The sequence below is a fragment of the Alexandromys fortis genome, unplaced genomic scaffold (genome assembly GCF_014885135.2).
Source record: "Alexandromys fortis isolate MF-2015 unplaced genomic scaffold, M_Fortis_MF-2015_v1.1 scaffold_55, whole genome shotgun sequence".
NCBI lineage: Eukaryota > Metazoa > Chordata > Mammalia > Rodentia > Cricetidae > Alexandromys > Alexandromys fortis.
The window spans coordinates 3025052-3050446 of record NW_026067936.1 but is presented as its reverse complement, the minus strand read 5'-3'; the positions used below and the strand labels follow the sequence as shown (position 1 = coordinate 3050446).

At 40.7% G+C, this 25395-nt stretch overlaps 1 protein-coding gene across 10 annotated transcripts; it reads right to left on the bottom strand.

Annotated features, from left to right (window-relative positions):
* Positions 1 to 450: 450 nt before the first annotated feature.
* Positions 451 to 25395, bottom strand: Rnf170 (ring finger protein 170). 10 transcript variants are annotated; one of them, XM_050146867.1, is made up of 10 exons: positions 25148 to 25395; positions 24197 to 24330; positions 23658 to 23815; positions 22695 to 22833; positions 20061 to 20201; positions 18168 to 18243; positions 14166 to 14274; positions 7617 to 7690; positions 5519 to 5629; positions 451 to 3457 (listed from the first exon to the last, which is right to left on the bottom strand). In XM_050146867.1, the coding sequence occupies exons 4-10, from the start codon at positions 22769 to 22771 to the stop codon at positions 3188 to 3190; spliced, it is 858 nt and encodes a 285-aa protein (XP_050002824.1). In that variant the 5' UTR covers positions 22772 to 22833; positions 23658 to 23815; positions 24197 to 24330; positions 25148 to 25395; the 3' UTR covers positions 451 to 3187. The 10 variants fall into 10 exon arrangements, with proteins under 10 accessions (XP_050002824.1, XP_050002825.1, XP_050002827.1 ...); XM_050146868.1 differs by having other exon boundaries at positions 24197 to 24325; XM_050146870.1 differs by lacking the exon at positions 25148 to 25395 and adding an exon at positions 24932 to 25081.

The following is a 25395-nucleotide window of genomic DNA, read 5'->3' as shown; positions in this document are numbered from 1 at the left end:
CCTGCCTCTGCCTCCCGAGTGCTGGGATTAAAGGCATGCGCCACCACTGCCCGGCTGGACCTGGACTTTCTGGATTCAGCTGATGGGCAATGTTCATATCCTAAATTTATGATGTAAAAATATATAAAACCATCACATTCCACCCTATAAAAACAAGAAAGGAAAAATTCCCCTCCCGTAGTTCATTATCAATACTGAGTTGAGCTGCAACATAAATCAAAAAGTATATGGCCAGAATTAACACTGAGTAAATAAATTATAATAAAGTTGATATTATTTTGGACATAGATCTATAAAGAAATGTATATGTACAAAAACAAATGTGTACAATGTATGGAATATAGTAAAAAGTAAAATATAAATATGCAAAATATTTTAAACACTACTGTGACTGTGGTCTTTCAAGAGTTGTAAATTTTAAAGTAAACAAAGAAACAGAAGCATAACACCTTAAAATTTTTAGATATACTATTTTTATTCCAAAGAATAAATGCTGAACAAACTCTCCAAATCACAAAATTTGAAAGAAGCCTTTGATCTTCTGCATGGGCTGAGGTAGGCATCTGCACAGCCATGGGGCTCTGGAGCAGTCTGCTGTCCTCTACAACACTGAGGATGGAGGGGCTGAGCCCCCATTCTAGTGAACTGTTAATGGAAGGTTCCCTTCTCATTCCCCAGAGAGCTGCTCAAATTGTTTGTTCCTGGGCTTGCACCATCTCTTTTGTGACAGTTACCATGTTTTGTTTAAAAAATCAAATTGTTGCTTTACATGACCTCTGAGTACAGAAGTATCCCTGTGATGTTTAAAACACTGATTAAATACTTTCTCAAATTGATTTTGCATTTCTTGCTAATGATCAGTAAAGATGTAAGATTCTGAGGTATCAGTATGTTCCCTTTTGGTTTAGTAAGACTTCAGTCACACAGTGGTTCTGTACAGTACAAACTTCTGTACAATACGCCTCTTCCCAGTATTCGCAGAAGCTCCAGATGTTACAGAACTGACGTCTGGAGCAGAACACCAGCACACAAAATAAAATCGCTTCAGGAAATCACAGTCTGTAGTCTGCACTGAATTTTGAAAGGTGGAAATGTTCTTCCAGTCTGGTGACCAGCTCCTACTCCCAACAGCAATCCACATCAGTGACGAGCAGCCATGTCTTCATGGTGCATACCACTCTGACTTGATTTGGATATGCACTCAAGACTGACGAAGCCTTCTATGAATCACCCTTCTAGAGCTTTCTGCTCAGGAGCACCAGAACTGTTCCAGTGAAGGAATAATGTATTCTGAAAACCTGACTCCCAGAGAATTCCAGTTTCCCTCCTGCTGCTTCTCAAACTAGCTTTCATGTCTACCTAAATATCACTAGTTCCATTATATGTTGGGAAATACAACAAAAATTTTTCATCCATAGGATGAAGTTTCATCTCTGAAACAGGAAGCTAATGATACCTTACCTTGCTTATGAAATTTCCTAAGGATAAGAGGAAAAATTATGAGAAATTGTACTGATCATGCTATATCTAAGTGCTGTTTTTTTGGTATTCTGTTTTTAATCGCAGATAATAGCTCTGTTAAGTCTAAACTAGGAAAAAAATGACATTTCATTCAGAATCTCATTGTTTGGCAGCTAATCTGATTAATTTGGGAATGTGACAGAGGTTAGCTTTATGTCCTGTCCCTAAATACACAAACTGATGCTAAGACAACAATGGTAATTCCAGATGACAAAGCCTCTGGGCATCACCTCACATGCCCCTGTCCAGCTGCTCACCTGTAAGCAGTGCCACGCTTATGGTACTTGTTCTTCTCAGAACCACGGCCTCACATTCTGTGCCATGGCCATGAAGAAACAAGCGAACCTCACTGACAACATCTCATACACATTTCCTCATTCTGCACAAGACATGATGCATCTGAGCCAAATATTGCTACCTACAAGATAGTATATGCATTTTCGGGGCAACAAACAACTAACTAATCAAATGTCTTCATTTTGCTGCAAGAGTTCACTCATACTTTGCAAAATATATACACTGTTCATAGTACCTTCCCGAAGCCCCGACTAACATCAATAGAAGTAAAGATCCTGTTTCCGCAAAAATGTGTCAAAATACTATGTGTTGCAATATTACTTATGTTCCTAAAACAAAATAATTTCCCTTTACAAGCTGCTTTTATGTTTTCTTTCTAATTGCATTTTGACCTTGCGTGTGTGCGCGCACACATGGGCCACAGTGCATATGTGAAGGTCAGAAGACAACTTGAAGACTCTGTTCTCTTTCCACTATTTGAGACCCAGGGTTCAAACTTAAGTTGTCAGGCTTGACAGCAAGCATCTTTACCTACTACGCTGCTTTTGGTTTGAGCAAGACCTCACTCTGAAGCTCAAGCTGACCTGGAACTCATTATATGGCCTAGGCAGACCTTGAACTTGTGGCAATCTCCTACCTCAGCTTCCTGAATGCAGAAATTACAGATATAAAGCCACCACAACTGGCTACAAGTTACTTTAGTATTTGTTTCAGTAAAAAAATCAAACTCTTGGTTAAATGTCATAACTTAATGTCAAAAGTGCCTCCAGGAGATGTATGTTTTCACTTTGTTAATTCTCTTATTGATTAAAGTGTTCCATAGACTGAAAATACAGTCAAATAATGAAGTTCAAGTTTCTTTCATTTTCAGTCGATCACAAATTGGACAAAAATGAAAAAGCAGAACTTCTCCAAGTTCACAAAGCTTAGCTAACACTGAGACACTGGCTTTTCCCTAGTAGCATACAATATTTGACTTCAACAAAAATATTTAGATAAGTTTCAAAGTTCTCTATTATTGTATGGGTATCCACTGAGGATGATGATTTGTACATTTAGCAATACTGAACTATATATCTAACTAAGCTAAGTAATTTGCAGAAAGGAAAAATAACAAATTATCCCTTTCCAATTGGTTTCATACTTTACAGACACAGACTTGAGATACAACTGTAGATCACTGTAAATCTGATCTTATCATTAGAACCCGCAGGATGTAAAAATTCCAGTTGTATATTGTTAGGCATTTGTCAAATGATAACCAAATGTTTTAAGCTTGTAAAATAGTATTTGGATGATTGATACTGCCATGGATCTTTTTGTTTGATTTTTTTTATGTAAGTGCAGATATTCTAGTAAACTAATTTTTTCATCTAGTCAGTCTTTGGGTTATCACTTCTCGATACATAATAGAGATGTAGATAAGCAACAAAAAGATAACAAAGAAGTCATCTAGAAAACCCAGAATTCCAAACAAGGCTTCAGGTACAAAATCTAGAGGTGATATTAGATAGAAAAAAGCCCCCATTAAACAAAGCATTATCCTAATTCGGAACATCCAGAAGAGACCCCCAACTGAAAACACTTCCCTGAAGGCATGTCTCAGCAAGGTGGGGAGATCCATGATTCTTTCCATAATCTGAAGGAGGAAAAACAAGCACTACAATTTAACACATATTGTATCAAATTAAAAAGTAATATAATTTTTGTACAATGTATAAATTCAGCTAAGATGAATTAAGGTGTTTGACACACATAATACCAGGTTTTCCAATTATGGATTTTATTTAAAAATAGTTTAGTTAGTAGATGCTTATAAAACAAATTTTATTATAGATAACCAAAAAGTAATAAAGTACCCAAATGCTTAAAATGTGGGATATAGATACACATTATCTGAATGTCTAATACTTCAAATGCTACAAAATTTTGAAGTGTTCTGAAAAATAAAAATCTCTAAAGTCTAAAACTCTGGGGCCAAAATGTTTTGGATTTCAGAACATGTCAAATTTATGATTTTAAGATCTTCAGATTTGGGGGCTCTATTTGTAAAAATCTATGCAAATACTTTGAAATAAGAAAACAGGTCTCAAGCATTTCAGTTAAGTGGTTCTAAATCTAAAGTCATGCAAAATTCAAGTATCAATAATCTGATTTAACAAAATGAGTCAAGAAACCATAGGCCAGAAATGGTAGCTTACACCCATAATTCCCAGCATCAGGAGGTTGGAAGATAGAAGGATCAACAATAGCTCAAGGCCAGTCTAGGCTACAGAATGAGACCCTGTCTCAAAAAAAGTTATAATATAGGCTTCTAGTCTGAGATTTGTTCCCAGGTGCCAGATATACTATCAAGATATATCTGGATTGGATTAAAAGTAATCAATTATCATAAGAGGTGACCTTGGGTTACAACTTTCTAACACACTAGAAATAATTTAACAAAAATTGAGTATTTAATTACCCAGGAGAATTACTAAGAACTAAAAAGTTGTTGTATAGAAAATGCCTTCATAATAATAAATAAATAATAAAACACCAGACTATGTACAGTTTTATAACACTGGAGACTGAACCCAGGGCCTTGGTGGGCAAATGTTTCACTCGAGCTATATCCCTATATCTCTTACTTTTTATTCAATGAGCAACTCATCAAGTTACTAAGGTTCATCTTGAATTTGTGATCCTCCTGCCTCAGCTTCCCAAATACCTGGGATTACATGTCTGTTCCATCCGCCCTGGGTAAGTATTATACATTAAAACACACTCAGGGGGCTAAAGAGATGGTTCAGAGGTTAAGGCACTGGCTGTTCTTCCAGAAGTTCTAGGTTCAATTCCCAGCAACCACATGGTGGCTTATATCCATCGATGGCGGGATCTGATGCCATCTTCTGGCATAAAGGAATACATGCAGATAGAGCACTCATACATAAAATCAATCTAAAAAAAGAAAACCCACACAAAGGTATGTGTACACACATATGCAGGGCAGAGGGCTACCACATTCTATAGATATCTCTAGAGAATATGTGTAAAATAAATAAAATAACCTGGGGTCGGAGAGATGGCTCAGATGTTACTTACTATCATTGTGGAGGACCTAGGTTCAGTTCCCAGCACCCACGCTGATGGCTCACAACCACCATTCTAATTCCAGAGATCTTATGTCCTCTTTATGCTGTCATGGGTGCCTGCATGCATGTGGTGCACATACACACATGCAAGAGCACACACGCACACACATACATACATACATACATAAAACCACATACACACATGCAAGAGCACACACGCACACACGCACATACATACATACATACATACATACATACATACATACATACATACATAAAACTTTTTCAATGCTAGGTCAAAAACTAGGTATGAGCATAGTGGCACATACCTTTAAGCCCAGTACTTGGGAGGCAGAAGCAAGTAGACCTATGTGATTTCAAGGCCAGACTAGTTATATATCAAGTTCCAGACAAGCCAGGGCTACATAGTGAGACTCTGTCTCAAAAATAAAATGCTGTGGCCCCTGTGAAGGCTGTAACTTATTGACTAGCAATGATGGTTAAAACTTGGCCCAAAACACTTGGTAACACTTTATATAGTCCAGGGTCTGACTATAAATCTGATTTTACAAATAAAAAAATATAAAGGTTCTTTCTGACTTTGCACCTGCTATAAGAGTACTTACAGATCTAGGCTGCCCTGAGAATCTCCGGTTATAATCATTAACATCTTGATGCAATCTTACAACATCCTGAGATTGATCATCTTCACCAAAGACTGTGAGCAGTAGAGTTACCTGTGTATTACAGGAAGAAGCTGTTACACCTTCTGCACCATTATTATTACTTTCTCACTCTGTGTCATTCAAAAGACTGATAAAAGCTTCTGAATGTGTATTTCATTCATTCCGTAGAGTAATTAATTACACTGCCATACTGTAAAATGTCATACAAAATGTCAATTTTAATTCCTCCAAGATAAAATGGGTTCCACATCTAAACACTTACTCTAATATTTTCTTGCCTGTATCAGAGGCTAAAACTCAGTTCTCTGGGAAAACATACTTGGAGATAAAAGGATGATTAGAAAACCTTCAGTAACAGTGTTAAAAATATTTTCAAAAACATTAAAAATATAAACCTTATGTTATCCGGGTGTTGGTGGCGCATGCCTTTAATCCCAGCACTCGGGAGGTAGAGGCAGGCGGATCTCTGTGAGTGTGAGGCCAGCCTGGTCTACAAGAGCTAGTTCCAGGACAGGCTCCAAAAGTTACAGAGAAACCCTGTATTGAAAAACAACAATAACAAAAAACAAAAACAAAAAAAACCTTATGTTATCAAAGGAAAGATTGAGCATTTCTGAATGATTCATTTCTACTCAGATTCAACATCTTTGAGTGATATATAATACAGAAATTACAGTACTGTATGGTCTGACGCTCTGAAACACCAATTCCTTTTGTGAAAAGCAGGTATAAGTCTTGGTACTGTTGCTAACAAAGATTGGTTTTGCTACTTTCATGGCCATGATAAAGACAGCACACAGTTGCCCCAGGACAATACAGAGACCTTGAAAAATTATAGCTAATAATGTAACAGTATGTAAAGAATAATCACTGATAAATATGAGATAAAATGGAAGGGACTCAAAACAGGTTTAGTGGGCCAGAGAGACAGCTCACTGAGGAAGATCTCATTGCTATTCCAGAGGTCCTCAGTTCACCTCCCAGCAACTACATGGTGGCTCATGACCATCTGTAGAGGGTCCAATGCCCTCTTCTCACTTACAGATGTACATGCAGACAGAGCGTTCATATGCATAGTCTATATCTATAAATCTTTAAAAAAGAACAGGTTTAATTTTGAACCATTCTAGATTTTTTTTAAATCCTTTCTTGGCTTAAGAAAACCACTGATCAGTGTCTCTCTTTCCTGCTACATTTGAATGTGGATGTAGACCTCTCAGCTCCTTCTCCAGCACCATGTCTCCATATCTCCTTGCATGCTACCATGCTTCTGGCCATGATGATAATGGACTAAATCTTCCAAACTGTAAGCAATCCCAGTTAAATGCTTTCCTTTAGAAGAGTTGCCATGGTCGTTACATGCTCTTCACAGCTATAGAACACTGGTTAAGACATGGTGGAACTTATTTTTAGTTCAAGATATACTAATTGGCCTCCCTGTTTCTGGCAAAAGGTAAGAGCTACTGGCAGTTTGCTTATGGCAATTCGATTGGCTATGTCACACATATTTTTCCAAAAGAGAACAGCAGGCAGGGGATAACATGCTGCCACATGATTAACTAGTTCATTTATTTCTTTGCTGGTCTTAAAACAAAGGCTTAGGAATTGGGATAAACTTATTTATTACTTGCTTCTCACTACAACTGTGGGATTTCAAATATAATTCCCTTTTTAGGATACCTGAATGATTTTTTAAAATGTACTTTTAAAAAACTTAGTGAAGCCATAAAAATTGAGTTTGGCTTAAAAAGTAGCTCAATTTAAATTTTAACACTGTTAATCCTGGCAGGAGAGATGGCCCAATGATTAAGAAAACTTAGCTGTTGCAGATGACTGGGTTCAATTCTCAGCACCAATATGGTAGCTCACAGTCACTATAACTTCAGTTCGAGAGGATCCAGGCTCAAGAGGCCTTCTTCGGACCTCTGTGGGTTCTTGCACACACAGGCTGTACATATATACACTCAGGCACATACACATAAAATAAAACATTTTAAAACAAAAAACTGCTAATATTTATGAAATGAAATAACACTACCGTTTGTCTACAGATTGGACAACTGATTGCACCAAGCCAGGACCCATATCGCCAGTATGCAATTATGCAGGAACCTAGTGGAACAAGAAAATATCGACAATGAAGCTTTAAAGTCTATATATACTGGTCAAGTTTCAACTATTTAATAGCATTACCTTTCTTTAAACACTGTTTTATTACATTGATTATTAAATATTCCTTGGAAAAAATTTATTTCATTCAACCAAACCCTCAGGTAAATTAAAATCTAGCAATCATTTTCAACCATTAAAAAACATTTTTATTTCAGCTACTAATTAACAGACATTTTATACAATAAAAAACAATTATTAACCACCTCAGTTACTGAGGCCTCATAGAAAATAGTTTCCTATGTAAAATAAACATGGTATTAAATATGATAAACTGTTAAATACTTTTTGTTCCAAATTTGGTGTATTTGAAAAATACTTTTTTTAGTTCACTGAGCCAGCAGGCTGTGTTGACACATAGCTATAGTCCCAGTATTGGGAAGCACAGAGCTGAGCCACCCAGTGAAACCCTGCTTCAACAATAACAATAGTTTAGAAAGTCAAATGAGGTGTGGTGGTTATAATCCCTTCACTTAGAAGGTTTAGGTGAGAGGTCAGGAGTTTAAGATCAACTTCAACTACACAGCAAGTTCAAGACCAGCCTTTCCTCCCTGGCATTCCAAAAACTGAAAACCAAATCACTGAAATACGAGGCCTCCTTGATAAAATGTCTATACTAGTTTAATATTTGAAGAACTTACTCTCTTAGATGATATTCATGAGGAAGGGGAAGCTGGCTCAGTCAGTAAAGTCTCTGCTGTACAAATATGAGGACCTAAGTTAGTTCCCACAAACTTGGTGTAGGAGGTCCTTCTGACTTTGTGTTGCTTTCATTGGTTAATAAAGAAACTGCTTTGGGCTCGTTGATAGGACAGAACTTAGGTAGGCAAGAAAAACAGAACTGAATGCTGGGAGAAAGAAGGGTGGAGTCAGATACTCCAAGGATCTGCCAGAGACAGATGCTGGTAATTTCACCCAGTAAGTCACTGCCACATGGCAATACACAGATTAATAAAGATGGGTTAAATTAATTTAAGAGTCAGCCAATAAGAAATCAGAGCTAATGGGCCAAGCAGTGTTTTAATGAATACAATGTCTGTGTGGTTATTTTGGGGCTAAGCTAACTGGGCGGCTGGGACAAACAAGCAGCCCCTCCTTGCAACACAAACCGATGTAAAATAGTTGGACACCGTGGCATACACATGGGATCCCAGTACTGGGGAGGCAAAGACAGGCCGATCTCTGGGGCTCACTGGCAACCAGCCCAGCCTACCTAGCAAGCTCCATGACAGTAAGAAGCCCACCTCCCAATTCAGAAAAGAGAAAAGGTCAGGCCTGGGTAGTTGGCTGAATATGTAAAGTCAGAGTAAGTATAAGAACGTTTATGGCTGTACTTGTGTTCATTTTTTGCTATTGTTTAAATCCGGATTCTGCAATTTGTGCCTGTGATGCCAAAGCAGAAAAGGTGGCAATATGAACATTCCTGGCCAGCCAGTCTAGCCAAATGAGCTCCAGGTTGATTTACCCAGGAGGGGTAAATCGTTGGGGATTGCTGGCCAGCTAGTCTAACCTAACCACTGAGCGCCAGGTTGGGGGAGGGGATGTGACAAACTAAGATAAACTAAGAGAGTTTCTATCTCAGAAATATGGTAGAGAGTGACTGAGGAAGTCACCACCACATGCACTCACACCCATCCCACCCCCCAACACACACACAAATGAGAAAGAAGAAAGAAGGTATTCTGAGGACCAACACCTGAGGTTGATATGGGTCTCCACAAGTACCCCCCCCATACACACATGTATGCCACATAAACACACATTCACACACGAAGATATCCATGGACAACCAAACAACCAAAGATGACAACCCTGCCTGAAAGAAGACCTCAAAAGTGGGTAGGGGCACTCAGCAGATAAACACTTAGCTTCAATCCATTAACATGAAGGAACATTTTTACTGCCTGATTATTCTAAAGGGCCAAACAGAGAGCCTCATGTACACCAGGCAAGTACTCTACTAACTAGCTACATTACCAGCACTCATGTTCCTTACTCTGACCTCTCTGAGCCAGAATTTGGAAGAAGCAATAGCAAACCAATTGTGGAAAACAAAGTGACGTACTCAAATCAGCTAGAAGATAGCCAAGTCTTGAATTGTGCAATGTTAAGCGAAAAGGAGTAGAGATATACAGATGGCAGCCTAAGTACAGCACTTGAACCGAACTTCGTAGGACAGCTAAGGGTCAGACTGGTAGAAAACAGGAGACAAGACACTTGTATTCTTTAAGCAGAAAGGAATGGTTTGTGAGGATACCAGTGAGCAACCACTTGGATTAGCAGAAGCTGGCCAAGTTAGGGAACAGTCAATTCTCCAACTTCAAGATGAGTTTAAAAGCAAAACTATTATTACTGTGTTAATTTCAAAGTTTATTAAGTACTTTGGGTATTCTAATTTCACACAAAATCTGTATGAAAGCAAAACTTGGGGCTGTAGAAATAGCTCAGCTTGTCTCAGAGTCCATGTGAAACAAACAAAAGCCAGGAGGTTAGGGAGCTGCATTAGCACCGAGTTTGGCCATGCAGCATTGATGTAAAAGACAGGTACTGTGGCATGCATTTGTAACCGCAGCATGAGGGGTAAATCATTGGGGATTGCTGGCCAGCTAGTCTAACCTAACCACTGAGCGCCAGGTTGGGGGAGGGGATGTGACAAACTAAGATAAACCAAGTGTAGTGACATACACCTTTAATCTTAGCACTAGGGTGGTTGAGACAGGTGGATTTCTATGAATTTGAGGCCAGCCTGGTCTGCAGTGAGTTCTAGAAGAGTCAGAGTTACATTAATAGAGAAACGCTGTTTCAAAAAAAAAAAAAAACCAAACAAACAAACAAGAAAACAAAAGGCCACCACCACCAACAACAAAAAAACCACACTGGCAACAATACCAGCACCAATCTCTAACCTTAACATATACATATGTGAAAATGGGTATGCATACACACATGCACACATACATGCATGCCCACACAAATACATGAACCTGTACACATACAAATATATACACAGGTGCACACACACAAAGAAAACAGAAATTAATTTATTAGTGATATTTTCGCCTGATACCATGCTTTAGCTTTATCTATGACCTTTTCACCCAAAAATTCAACCTCCTTTGACAGACATCACACTCATTTAACCTCGAGTATCTTTTCCTCAAACTAGGGTGTGGGTGTCCTTATTATGCCAGTTACTTAACACCATTTGGTTTCACTGAAAAACCATGACTCAGCAGATTAAATGCTTCAATTCATCTGCTATTAGACACTTGACTTTTTTTACTCAATTTTCTCCCTCCATAGAAAAGACACTTAAGTATCATCAGGTATAAGAGATGACTGAACTTTCATTTGGGTAACAATCTCTCTGAATCTATTTAATTGCAAAATGAGAACAAAATTTCACAGGCCTGACAGTTAAATAATGCAGACCTTAGATGCAAATAAGATGGATGGTTCTGGTGCTGTTAGTATTCTAATTTACTGTGGTGGAGCAGAGGGGCTATGCTACATAAAAGAACTACTGTCCAGAGAATTTATTTGAGAAATTGCATAACAAGTTCTTTACTTTTGAATTTACTAAATAAATAAATGTATGTAGCATGGCTCAGTTGGTGGAGTGGTAGCTTAGCATACACAGGCCTTGGGTTATCAATCCCCCTTAGCACATAAAAGAGGCATGCCTAAATCTCAGCACCTGGGAGGTAATGTGGATCAGAAGTTCAAGGTCATCCTGGGCTACATAGCACATTTGAAACCAATCTAGGCTACACGAGACCTATCTTAAAAGAAAAACGTAGCTAACAAGTAGAGCAGGGTATCAGAAGCAATCTATCCTATTACCTCAGACTCAGAGGTAACAGCAAGAACACAATACAGCCATCTTTCAACTCACAGGATTATTCAGCCAGTGAATCAGCTATGCCTGAGTTGGCAAACAAGTTCGTTTTGTCTGCCAAGCCTCACAGACTGCTAACACCTGCCAGGAGGAAGATCAAGACCCTGTCTAGATTCAGGAGGCGGGTCAGATGGATCAGGAATACCTATCACAGGTCTGAGAGCAGCAAGACCATTAGCTGCCCTCCCCCACTTGATCCTTATTGTCCTGCTAGTCTTCAGCATCCCCGAAAGACAATGAAAGACTGTAGTGAGGCGGGCAGATGCGTTAGTGAGCAGAGCACTTGCTATTCAAGCCTGAGGACCTGAGTTCAGATCCCTAGAAGCCTTGTAAGGCTGGATGCAATGGCACAGTCTGTAGCCTCGGTGCTCTGGAGAGGGGATGTGAGGACAGGAGGCCGGCAAGCGTGGCATATGCAGACGTGAGCAGGAGACCCCCTCTCAAGGTGGAAGCAAGGACTCACTCGGATTTGTCCTTGAATGTCTCTACACAACCATGGCACCTGGACTGAGGCATACAAACACAAAGAGTCTTGAACCAAAACAAAAGCTGAAAACCATCAGTAGAGCTCAGAGAAGGGCTGGACAGAGTTCCTGAGAGAAGAACTATCCTCCCTTGGCCAAGGTGAATAATAAATTCCATAGATAATCCAGTGTTCTATCATATGTTAGAGAACTGGGAAAAATGCCTTAGTGAGGTTGGGCATGGTGGTACATGCCTGTATCCCAAAGTTTTGGAGGTGAGGTGGAGAACTGCCAGTTAGTTCAGTGTCTAACTGTTGTACAAAGCAATATATTGTCTCCAAAAAAAAAATCCAAACTAAAACCATAGCTGAGTCTGGTGGGATATGCTTTCAGTCTCAGCATTTGGAAGGCAGAGGGAAGTGAAGCTCTGGGTTTGAAGAAGTTCGGCCACACAGCAAGTTTTAGGTCAGCCAGGGCTATAAGGTGAGACCTAGTATTTAAGAACAAAATCTTGGGGAGTTTGAAATTAATGGCTGAAGGAACATAGAACTAGATTCAGTATAACAATCACAATGTATGGAAAACTCTGCACTGCAAGGTAGGGATTTTAAATATCCCTATCAAACACAGCAGTATCAATATCAATATATCCATAATAAAACTGTAAAGATTCTATGATGAAGTCAAACAAAAGACACAAAAGAGAGGTCACTAATAAAGGATCATATACTACATTTTAAATTAGTCTTTAAGTAAAAATTCAGAACACACTGGGAATAATTAAGAATTATCTTAATTGTATATACCAATGGGTTAGAATGCCTCTAACACCCTGCTCATTAGCCATGTTTATGAAGTATCTGTAGGTTCAAGGGGTGAAACATAAAAAGAAAAACAACTTGAGACTGACAGAAAGGAATACCATCACTGAAAACTAGGCCTAGTGATGACATCGCTAACTTAAGAGCAGTGCTTAAGAGTGTTCATCCTCCTGTAAGCTGCCAATCAAAGCAGAACTAAGCAGAGAGCTTAAAGACAGATCTAGGTTGTTTGAAAGCTAGGTTACCCGTTACAAAATTTCTTGCCTTCTCTGAACCTCAGTTTCTGATTTGTGAGGTTGCATGAGATTAGTGTATTATTTTTCCAGTACACAGTGAGCACATCCTAATCTTGTATGAACATAGTAAGAAATAATGGTATCTTGACACTCTCTATGAAGTCTTCTAGGGAACTAGGAAAGCCAATGTGGGATAGAAGACACCTCTCATTGTTACTGAATGTGAAAATACTCCCTCTTTACGCTGGTATGGGTTCTAGGTGTCTCATTCTCTGTCTCCAACTCCTTAAGGTCACACAGAAAGAGTAAAGACAGATAGTAGAGGTTTGTGGCTTAGTTCTAGAGAAACATTCTTGCTATAGGAAATCTGAAATAACAAATAAATTGACAAAAGTTGAAGAAGGACTCAGTGGACCCATAGTGTTACTAGTAAACTTGAACTCTTCCTCCAAGAAACACATTGCTAATGATTTAGAAGGTTAATGAGCTTTGGTTTTCTTTCTAAACCTTAGAGCCCACAAATGCTACTACACTAAATAGAAAATAAATTGTTTAATACCTGTCTATCTGTATGTGTATATACTATTACACAGGCAAAGGTATATGTATACATATACATTTTTTTTGAGACTGGCTCTCATGTAAACCAAGGTTGTCTTAAACTTTCTTTCTAGCTGAGGATGACTTTGAACTTCTGATCCTCCTGCCTCCACTGAGTACTAGGATTCAGGCATGCACCACCAAGCCTGATTATAGCCCTGGAGATCAAGTGCATGAAGGAAGGAATTCTACCAACTGATCTACATCCTCAGACATTACTATATTTACCATACAAATAATATACTATTGTTTGGATAGCAACTAGTACAGGACATCAGAAGCAACCTATTTTTCTCAAGAAATAGAATGTGTGATAAAAATAAAATTATCAATCCAACCTCTATACACACATAGATCCTGAGCTAGTCATTTTAACCAAGTATGATATTGTTTGCTTACCACAAAAAAGATGTCCACAGTTGGTTTCAACAGGAAGGGAGGCCTGATGTAAGCAGATTGGACAGTACATTTCAGTGTAGAACTGCTGTCGAGGAGGCGCAGGGACATCCTGGTGAGAGGACACAGACACACCTCTCAGAACAGAAATTACACATACACAATGGCTTAAGGTCTTACAAGATTGAGAAGCTTACAAAGTTATACCGTTTTATTTAAACTACTTGGCCTTTACCTTCCTTCCTAAATACAATTTGAAACCAAAATATAGATTAACTGAAGGTTTGTCTTTCACTTTATTAAGGTGCATATGTTATTTTGAGTTCCACAAGCTAATATATAAACTAGAGAATAAGAAACACCAGGCTTTATAGCAGAACCATCATCAAGAGACCAGAGAGACTTCATACAGCAATTGATGGGAGTAGATGGAGAGTCCCACAGCCAAATATTAGATGGAGCTTGGGGAGTCCTGCAGAGGAGGGGGAGGGAAGATAAAAGGAACATGGTCCACAGAATCAACTGACTAGGACTCACGGGGAATTAACAGAGATGAGGGAACCTGTAGGGCTCTGATGTAGGTCCTCTGCATAAACTTTTGGCTGAGAATCTTGGTGTTCCTGTGGGATGCCTAACAGTGAGAGCAGGCGCTGTCTCTGTTATGCCATGTTTGGTTGATGTCCCTGGGAGGCCTGCTCTTCTCTGAGGGGAGGTGGAGGTAGGGTGGGGATAGATCTGGGAGAGAGCCTGGGGGGAGAGGACGGAGGGGAAATTGTGGTCAAGATGTAATATATGAGAGAAGAATAAAAGAGAAAAATAGATTTAAAAAATAAAAAGAAAAAAGAAACACCAGGCTTCAGTGTAACTCCGTGGGAGAGCACCCACTTAGCATGTAAGAAGCCCTGGGTTTGAGTCTTAATACCATCAAAAGAGAAAAAGTAATATCAAACTATTATTCTTAGCATTCATTTAAAAACTTTTTAACATTTTCAATTTGTGTGTGTGTGGGGTGGTTTGAGACAGGCTCTTGCTATGTAGTCCTGGCAGACCTGGAATTTATAGCAGTTCTACCCCAGTTTCTCAAATGCTAGGATTGCAGGTTTGTGTCTGGCTTCGTTTCTTACAGCCTTTTATTTAACAGTTGTCCTCAGAAGAGTGCTGCATATCTGCTCTGCCTTCCACAAGAACAGAACTAAACTTCAGCGAAGATTTGCTAATGCTAGAAGTAGAAAAAATTGGACACTATTGAACTTTGAACGTTGGTCCTCACAAAGTCATGTGAATAAATGTTAATATGCAAATAAATGTTAATATGCTTTTCAGTGGACATGCTGGAATCCCAACAGCAAGGTTGTGGAGGCCGGAAGATAAGAAGTCCAACTTACCCTTGGCTACCTAATAAGTTTCAGGCTTGGGCTACATGAGACCTTGTCTCAGAACCCCAAACCAATCGAATGCATATATCTATGCATATTCCTTTGCCATATCACTGTTATGATTCAAGAGCCATGCTGACTGAAATTACAGTACAAGACACACACATCAAATATCATTCTGAAATATAAGTGCCATGAGGGCCAAAACTCCACTTGTAGGATTCACTGTAGTACCTAAGGACCTGGACAACTATCTAGCACTAACACAAAATGTACAGCTTCATCGGGGACTGGAAAGCTGGCTTAGCAGTTTGTATGTTCAGTTCCCAGAACTCACATGATGGCTCACAACCATCTGTAATCAAGTTCCAGGGAGTCTAACATCCTCTTCTGAATTCCATGGCACTGGGTACACACATGGTGCACACACACACACACACACACACACACACACACACACACGGCCCTGGATACACACATGATACACACACACACATATATATGAGGCAAAACATTCATGTACATATAATAAATAGGTATTAAATATTTTTAAAAATAATCTTCACAAAAATCAAATTTAGTAAATACAAACAGAACTGTAAATTTAATTAAAGAACTTTGATGCAATATCAAGAAATTATAATTAGAATTATATTATTTCTTTTTTTAAAGATTTTATTATATATACAATATTCTGTCTACATGTACACCTTCAGGCCAGAAGAGGACATCAGATCTCATTATAGATGGTTTTGAGCCACCACATGGTTGCTGGGAATTGAACTCAGGACCTCTGAAAAAACAGTCAGTGTGGGCCATCTCTCCAGTCCTGAATTTTATATTTCTTAAGACAGCATCAAATTAACCCAAGGTGGTAAAGTCACAGCAGTCTTAATATTACAAAAAGAAAACAGTTAAATACTAAAATAAAAGAATTCCACCTTCATTTTTTTTTTAAAGAATGTCCTACCCCTTTCTGAATGGAGGGGAGGTTACGGGGAGGAGACGAGGGAGGGGAAACTGCAATCGGGATATAAAATAAATTTAAAAATTTAATTAATAAAAATATTTTATCATAAAAAGCAAGAATATAACAACAAAAGTCTAATGTTGTAGCTCACACCTGTAATCCCAGCATTAGGGAGGCAGAGGCAAGTATGTCTATGAGTTTGCAGCCAGCTTGGTCTATATAACAAGTTCTGGTCCAGCTAGGAATACATGATTCTGTCTCAAAAAAAAAAAAAAGCAAACAAAAAGAAAGCAAAGCAAAGCAAAGCAAAACAAAGCAAGAAAGCAAGCAAGCAAGAAAGAAAGAAAAAAAAGTTTCTACTGCGTTTCAGCCAAGGCCAATATTATTCCTATACAAGTAATAAATACAAAAATTACTATTCTCTTTTTAGAGCAAGTTAATAAAAATCATGTATGTATCTGAATAATTAAGACTAGTCAATTTGCTGCTGAGTTTGGTGGCTCTTGCCAGTAGTGCAAGCACTTAGGAGGTTCTGGTGGTTTGAATGAGAATGGTTCCCATAGGCTCACATAAAATTCAAATGCTAGGTCTCTAGGTGGCGAACTATTCTGGGAAGGATTAGGAGGTTTGGTGTAAATGGAGACTGCTCGTTCATTTCCCAATTGCTCAGACCCAAATAATCACACAGAAACTATATTTATTCAACTACTTGCCAATAACTTAGGGATATTCCTAGCTACCTAAATTAACCCATTTCTATTATCCTGTGTATCGCCACAAGACTGTCATACTAAGTAAGGTTCTAGTGTCTGTCTCCTTCAGCAGCTACATGGCATCTGTCTGACTCTGCCAACTCTTTCTCTCTATCTCTGTTTTGATTTCCCGCCTGGCTTTACTCTGCTAAGCCACTGGCCCAAACAATCTTATTCATCAACCAATAAAAGCAACACATATGCAGTACGTCCCACATCAGTTTGGCCTTGTCAGATGAAGTATGTCACTGAGGGTGGGCTTTGAGGTTTCATAAGCCTATCCAGGCTTCTCTTACTCTGCCTCCAATTTATGTATACGATGTAAGCTCTCAGCTACTGCTTCACAGATAAGCCTGTCTGCCACCATGATGATAATGAAGTAATTAACCCTCTGAAACAGTAAGCAAATCCCCAATTAAATGCTTTTTTTTTTTTGTAAGTTGCCTTATTCTCTACACAGCAGAAGAAAATAACTAAGACAGACGTGGAGACAGGAAAATAAGGGTTTAAAATCATCCTTAGCTACCCAGCAAGTTCCAGGCCAGACAGGAACACATGAGACTGCCTTAATGTCCCTCCAACCCCCGCAAATGAAGAAAATGTTAGCTGGGAAGTGGTAGTGCATGCCTTTCACCCCCAGCACTCGGAAGGCAGAGGCAGGCAGGTTTCTGTGAGTGTGGGGCCAGCCTGGTCTACAGAGTGGGTTCCAGGATAGCCAAAGCTACACAGAGAAACCCTGTCTCAAAAAAACAAAACAAAGTGCTTAATCTAAAAACGGTATCTTGTAATGTAAGGAGTAAAGAAGTTGATGTTTCTCAAAAGTTATTTTCTAACATCCCATCACCACTGCATGTAAACGGAAGTTAAAACATCCCCTCACACAAATATACATACTACATAACCATACCTGCTCTGTTTGAAGTTGCTCTCGAAGCACCCTGACTAGTTCTTGGTTTTCTGGATGAATGTTCTGCTGTACATTTCTGTTGGAGAGAACGGGAGTGAATTTTGAAAAAACTATCAGATTAACCCATCAGCATTATTAGACTAACTTTTGACCACAAGCTGGTGAGCTGGCTTAGTTGGATACAGGCACTTGCTGTGTGAGCCTAATGGCCTGAGTTGGATCTCCAGAACCCATATTTGAGGGGAAAGCAGAGAACTAGCTCTACATAGCTGTCCTCAACCCCATTAATAATAATTAACAATTCAGAATTCATTTATTTGGTGTGCATCTACGTCTGTGTGTCTGAGTATGTGTGCTATGGTACACATGGGCAGGCCAGAGTATAACTTAAAGGAGTTGCTTCTCTTTTACTGTGTGTGTTCTGGGACTGAACTCAAGTCACCAGGCATGGCAAATGTATTTGCCCACTGATCCTAGTCCAATAAATAAATTTTTTTAACGTTAGAAAAAAAAACCTACATGGGCGTTGGAGAGATGGTTCAGTGGTTAAGAGCATTTCTCTTCCAGAGGACCTGAGTTCAGTTCCCAGCAATCACATGGTGGCTCACAAACATGTATAATGATTCTGATGCCCTCTTCTAGCATGCAGATTGAGCACTCATTTACATAAAATACACAGGTAATTTTTCTTAAAAATCTTTTTTTTTTAAAAAAAAAAAAAAAAGAACTACCGGTAACTTAATATAACAAGTGTAACTGGCGTTAGACAACTGCACTCCAATTCCAGGACTGTGCATTCTAGGTTACTCTGTGACGACTTCACAAATCTAAGATCATCGCTGATATCAGGTTTAAAAGGTAAATGATAAAACCCAGATGCCCAGAATCTTGGGAATTTATTACAACCTAATAATTAATGTATAGAACAATTAACACATTTCTTTTGTGAAGTTTCTTTAAAATAAGCAGTTAGATAGTTTTACATATTATACATGTAAATACTTTTCCACATCTAACTAGGTCTTTTTCCTAATTTTTAGTGTTTAAGGAGAAGGGAAGACCGCAGAAATTAAAATTATATAATGCAAAATGCCAAAACTAACTGTGCCGGTTGGTTTTTTGTTAATTTGACATAAACCTAGATATACCTGGGAAGAGAGAACCTTAATTAACTGAGAAAATAAATGATTGATGTCCAGCTCACTGAAGGTTGAGTCACCCCTGGGCAGGTGGTCCCCGGGTGGTAAAGAAAGCCGGTAAGCAGTGCTCCTCCGTGGTCTCTGCTTCAGTTCCTGCCATTCCTACCCTGGTTTTCTCTCAGTAATGGATGTGACCTGAGAGCTCCAAAAAGAAACCCTTTCTTCCCCTACCTGCTTTTGGTCACGGCGACTTCCTTGGTAATGCTCTTTATCACTGCAAACTAAGGGATGGGCAAACCACTAACATGGTGACAAGTGCAATGGAGAATCAGAAGCAAGAAGTCAGCAGCTAATGTAATAGGATGGGGTTAGGCCAGAGAGCACTGGCATCAGTAATGAGTTGTTTGTTTTTTTTGTTTTTTTGTTTTTTTTTGTCTTGTTTTGGTTCACTTTTTCTGACTAACAATTTTGTATGAATTACCTGTACCACCAACTAGCTGGTGGATTCAATTATAAAATTTTTTAAACTAGAATACTCTTATAGGAAATACTGATATTTAATCAAAATGGAAACTATGAATTTAAATAACCCAGGTAAATCAGTAAAAAGTACAGTAGCATTCAAAGCTTAATAGCAAACAAAATGCTTTAGTCCCAATACGGAGTCACCGAGACCAGCAATTCTAGCAGACTCCAAGAGTCACTGACCTCTAGAGAGACACAGGACCTCAGGTCGTGCACCCTTTAATCTCACCTGAAAAGAGCATAGAGGAGCGTAGCGACCAAAGCAAAGCTGACCACCACGGCCACAAGCACTTGGTCGCTCACTCCCTCTATAACCGAGTCATCCTGCCGCAGACTTGGGACTTCACTGTAGTGTTTGGCCATTACAGGTCTGAGATAGGAAGACAGACGTGAAAATGAAATACATCAATAAAAGCAGTATTAGTATGGCTTACTTCTAACACATCTAATACTTACAGCATGCTCTTTAACATGGGTACCATTAAGTACAACTCCAGTTAAGGTTCCCCTACTAATGAATTTTTTTTTCAATTTTCCAGAGTCACTATTTGGGGAAGAAAATGCTATTTTCTTTAAGGAAACTACTTTTTTAAATCACCCATATACATATTTTTTAAAGTAAAAGTTTTTAAAAATACTTTTCCTGGAGGGCTACAGAGGTAGCTCAGTTGGTAGAATACTTGCATATCACACACAAATTCTGAGTTTGATCTCCAGGTCTTTATAAAATGGAGTGTAGGATTGCATGAAGGCCAAGGCAGGAGAATCACTTCGGGTTCAAAGCCAATTTGCATTACATGATCAATTCCAAGCCAGCCTGGGCTATGAGGTAAAACCCCAGTCTCAAAGGCAGAAAAAAAAAATTTAAACAAAACCAAAAAGTAAAATAAAACATTTTCTCAGTTTAGGCTTAGTTCCTTCAAGGAAAAGATATTCTCCTACCCTGGTTGCTTTTTTCTAACTCCTGAATATCAAATAAAGTCTCTAAGTAGATGTCATCCCTCTGTCGTAGCACCTGAATAGGAAACAGTCCTCCACAGCTTATTACCCAGCACATGCTCTGCTCACAGAGCTTAGGAAAGGGACTTACCAAGTGTACACACACTAAAGAGGGAGGACAGAAAACTCCTCCCAAAATTCTAGAGAAAAACGATAGCACCCAACACTACAAGTATGATAGGAGACAACCCAACTACACTATGGGTCAATTGCAGGTAACTCTCGCCAACACCCCAGTGAACAAAACGGTAATGCTCAAAGTCTTATGTGATAACTAAAGGGGAATGATGGGCATAGTCACTAAATAAAGTTCTGCACTGTGGACAATATTGCACTGAAAAGTTTACCCAAGACTGAGGATGGACTGCTTGCCTAGCACCCATAAACCCGGCTTCAATCCCTTCCACAAAATAAACTTGCCCTCACCTGGGGAGCAGCGCATTTGAAATACTGTAAGGACAGGTCAGCTCGCCAGTTAAGACCTTGTCTTTAGTAGGTCTTCTCATTTTTAAGTTAGAAATGCTACGGCTGTGATTAAAGTCCAGAGGACAGGGCTGGGAATGCAGGCTGGCAGAGTGCTTGCTGTGCACGCACAAAGCTCTGGGCTCCGTTACTAGCACCTTGTAAACATACTGGGGAGGGACAGACAAGAGGTTCAGGAGTTTAAGGCTATCCTTCGCAATGCAGGAAGCTGGAGGCCAGCTTGAGCTGCATGAGAACTGTCTCAAGATGTATTTGTAGGTCAGGTGTGGTGGTGGCACATGCCTTTAATCCCTGCTCTCGGGAGGCAGAGGCAGGTGAATCTCTTTGGTTTGGGGGCCAGCTGGGTCTGTAATAGCGAGTGCCAGGACAGCCATGGTTATGTAGAGAAACCCTGTTTAAGAAAGAACAATCAGAGAGAGCGGTGCTTGGCAAGCCAAGCACGTCAGCTGAGGCATCACAGCTATCACCATTATTCATATTTCTCCCATGCTATATCTTCAGCAGTGCATCTGAGAAAACTGGATAACTGAAGCCGTTCGGGGGACCCACAAACAGCACCATCTGTCAGGTACCACCCACCCAGCACACACTAGTAAATGGCTTATTCCTGGAAGAAGAGAGGGAGACATACTATTAGTGTGTTGGAATAAAGTTAAAATGTAAGGGCACAAGGGCATATTAAAATCATACCAGGGAAACCTGGAACAAGGACTTATCTAACATGGCAGACCATGGAAAGTGTAACTCTCTCACCTGGACCCAATAAAAGTAATAGACTCCTTAGTTAGGGTTTCTATTGCCGAGACAAAAAAAAAGAAAATGACCGAAAAGCAATTTGGGCAGTTTTATTTGACTTACACTTCAACAGTGCTGTTCACCACTGAAGGAAGTCAGGAACTCAAACAGGGCAGGATCCCGGAGGGAGGAGCTGATGCAGAGGCCATGGAAGGAAAGTTGCTTTCTCCATGGCTGCTCAGCCCACCTTTCTACAGCACACAGGACCACAGCCCAGGGATAACACCACCCGTGATGGGCTGGGCCCTCCCACATTGAACACCAATAGAGAAAATGCCTTACAGCCGGATCTCATCAAGACGTTTCCTCAACTGAGGCTTCTTTTGCTGATGATTCTATTTTGTGCAAGGTTGATACACAAAACCAATCAGTACAACACTGACTGGGGTGTGCGGTACAACTAACCTGGGACGGCGCGGCCCTACAACCACCTGTGGTCTGACACTTGATGTACGCATCAAAGACCAACAAGCAGAGGACTCCCTAATTGTCCCTGGGGTTTCAGCTTGGCTTGGTCCCGTTATCAGCACAGCCTACTCAACTGCTGAGCCGGCTCACCCACCTGACCCTCAGTTTGGCTTTTTACCTTGTGGCTGGACGGACTCTGGCTTCACTCTCAAAGCCTGACTCCAGCAGCTCCTTCCTGGCACTGGTCTGGTACATTACCTATCAGTGCAATTTCTCTCAGCCCTGAAATCTTTTGAACTCTGCTGTAGCCTCTTTAACTGTAAAACATACATATACACATATAGATACTGTTACTTGCGCCCTGTGGTATGTGATGTGAGAGTTAATGTTACTAATTGAGACTGGAATAAAAGGACCTACTATTGCCTCAGTCAGATTACCAAGGCACGTGGGATTATCCGACAAACTGATGTCACCGCCCCTTGTGTATTTATTGCTATTCCACAGTCTAATTGTGGAAAGTCACAAACATGGTCATCTGTTTCGGACACGTGTGCTCACTGCCAAATCCAAACTTTGTCATATGGAATGAAACACCGTCTGCTGAGTTCGCGGACTGCTGTGGTTGAGAACGAGCCTCCACCCGAGGAAGGCCTAGAAAGACCGCTCAGAAAAGCCCCCGACACGCCTATCTTGGGTCTTTTCCCAACACTGTCAGGGAAGGGGTAGGAGTGATAGGTCAACAGAGAAAAAAAAAAAAGACAAAAACAAAAAAGCCGGGAAAAGAAGTTCTAGAATTCCTCATAACAAAGTATATTTGATCATTCCCCAACCCCCAAGTTCATGTAGCAATGTGATGGCTTCTGTAATGACTTTCAAGGAGCTTTTGATGTAATTTCTGTCCTGAAAAGTAATTAGAAGCACAAAATAAACCAGGAACGATACATCAGGCATAAAAACACCTTGGACTCAACAGACTTGAAGAGACATACTTTAAATCAACTGTATCAAAGTTTTGACAGCCTGAACAGATGGAATAAAGATGGCTACCGTATAGCTACCACGTCCCTTCAGTAAGGCTGTGGTCTCCAAGCCTCAGACAATGCCAAGTCAACCCAACATGTACTTACTATTCACTTACCCAACAAGATGTAGTCACTGAAAGGTGACACAGGTTTCTACAGAAACAGTTTGGTACGGAATGCGGGAACTCTAGTCTGACAAAGATCCAGGGGCACCCACACAGAAGTCATAAGCAGAGGAGATTCAAAGTTAGGATTGCTAAAGGTATTTCTGCACCTGTAAGAAGAATGTTTGCAAGAAAAAACCTTTGAGACGGCTTCGGCTAAGGTTTTCTATGTGTTTATTTTTGGTACCAGGGATCGAACTGGAGCCCCGATGTTTGCCAGGGTAATGAACCAGCACAACATCCTCAGCCCACGACTTTTTCCCATCTATAAAATGATCGATTGCATGTGATCATTAAGCGGCAGGGGATAAAAGTATCATTAAAAAACTCAATGCTGCTTGGAAGGGTCTAAGTGCTCAGGGAGAAAACCAACTTCTAATGGGCAAGAGGAAGGCTCCAGGAACTGCAAAACAAAGCGAAAGTGTGTCCCGGGAAGTTAACTTCTGAAGCATTCCAAATCAAAATTGACATGCCCCGGGAGGCAGGCGTACCTTTTGAATCCACAATTCTCCTAGGACTCCAAAGCATATATCTTGTTTCTTGGTGTCTTGAAAACGCCAACACCTTTGCATTAAGATCCAGGTAGAAGAACGTTTATCATAGCATTGTTCTGAGACGCCCTACACTGGAACAAAGTGCACGTCAACAGCAGAATGGATATAAGGCTGTAGCCACACAATGGAATACTAGACAATCATGGGAATTTGCAGATAATATAATAGTATTTAAAAGCCAAAACCCCACAATATGGGTCCATTCATAAAAGTTCAAACTCAAAGGAAAACTACACTACATGCATACTCATTCGGTAAAGCAATACAGTGGCTGTCACAAAAATCAGGCTAGAGATGGTAATGGGCGGAAGAACTCTTGAGAACCTGGCAATTCATTTTATTAAGATCCCTCAAACATGTACGTCCTACGCACTGTTCTGCACACTAGGACCTAAAAACGTATATGAAACCCTACAATGCCTGCCTAAAAAAAAAAAAAAAACAAAAGTCGGACAAGGATGCACCTCAGTGGAGTAAATTCCCAACACGACAAGGAAACAGGCCTTAGGAACAGTCGGGATCCTTACGCACTGGTGAACTGGCGTCCACCCTCTCTCACTTCAAGTAAAGTTTTTTTGGGGAGAGGGGGCTCCGGGGAGGAACCGCCGGCTCTCCTCAGCCCGGCCAAACCCGCCCCCAGCCACCGAAGCGCGCCCACGTCAGCGGCTCCACCTTCGCCCTGCGACTCGGGGCCGGCTCGGGCGATTCAGGGCTGAGCGCAGGCTTCCGGGGGAAGGCGGCGCGCGGAGCCCACCCTCGCGCCGAGGCGCGCGGCCCCGCAGCCCCACCGCGCCGAGTCCCCGCCGTGCGCGCCCCCGGCGGGCCTCTGCGGGGGCGTGGCCTCGGCACACGCTTGCGGCCGGGGGAGGACTGGGGGGGTGCGCGTACCTCTTCGCGGCGGAGGAACTACCGCGCCAGTCCGTGTGACCGAACAGAGTTCATTTCCGGGGGCTGCCTAGCTACTCCTCTCGGGCAGCCACCAGGCCAGCCGCTCCTGAAGCCAGAGCGCCGGCGTCGGCGCACGCGCAGTGCGGAGCTCCCGGAGAGCCGCCCCAGGCGGCTGGAGAGCCACGCCACCGGCCGCCGTCGCAGGGCCCGGCTGGGGCGCGCGCCCACGCGCCGGGGGAACGGGTGTC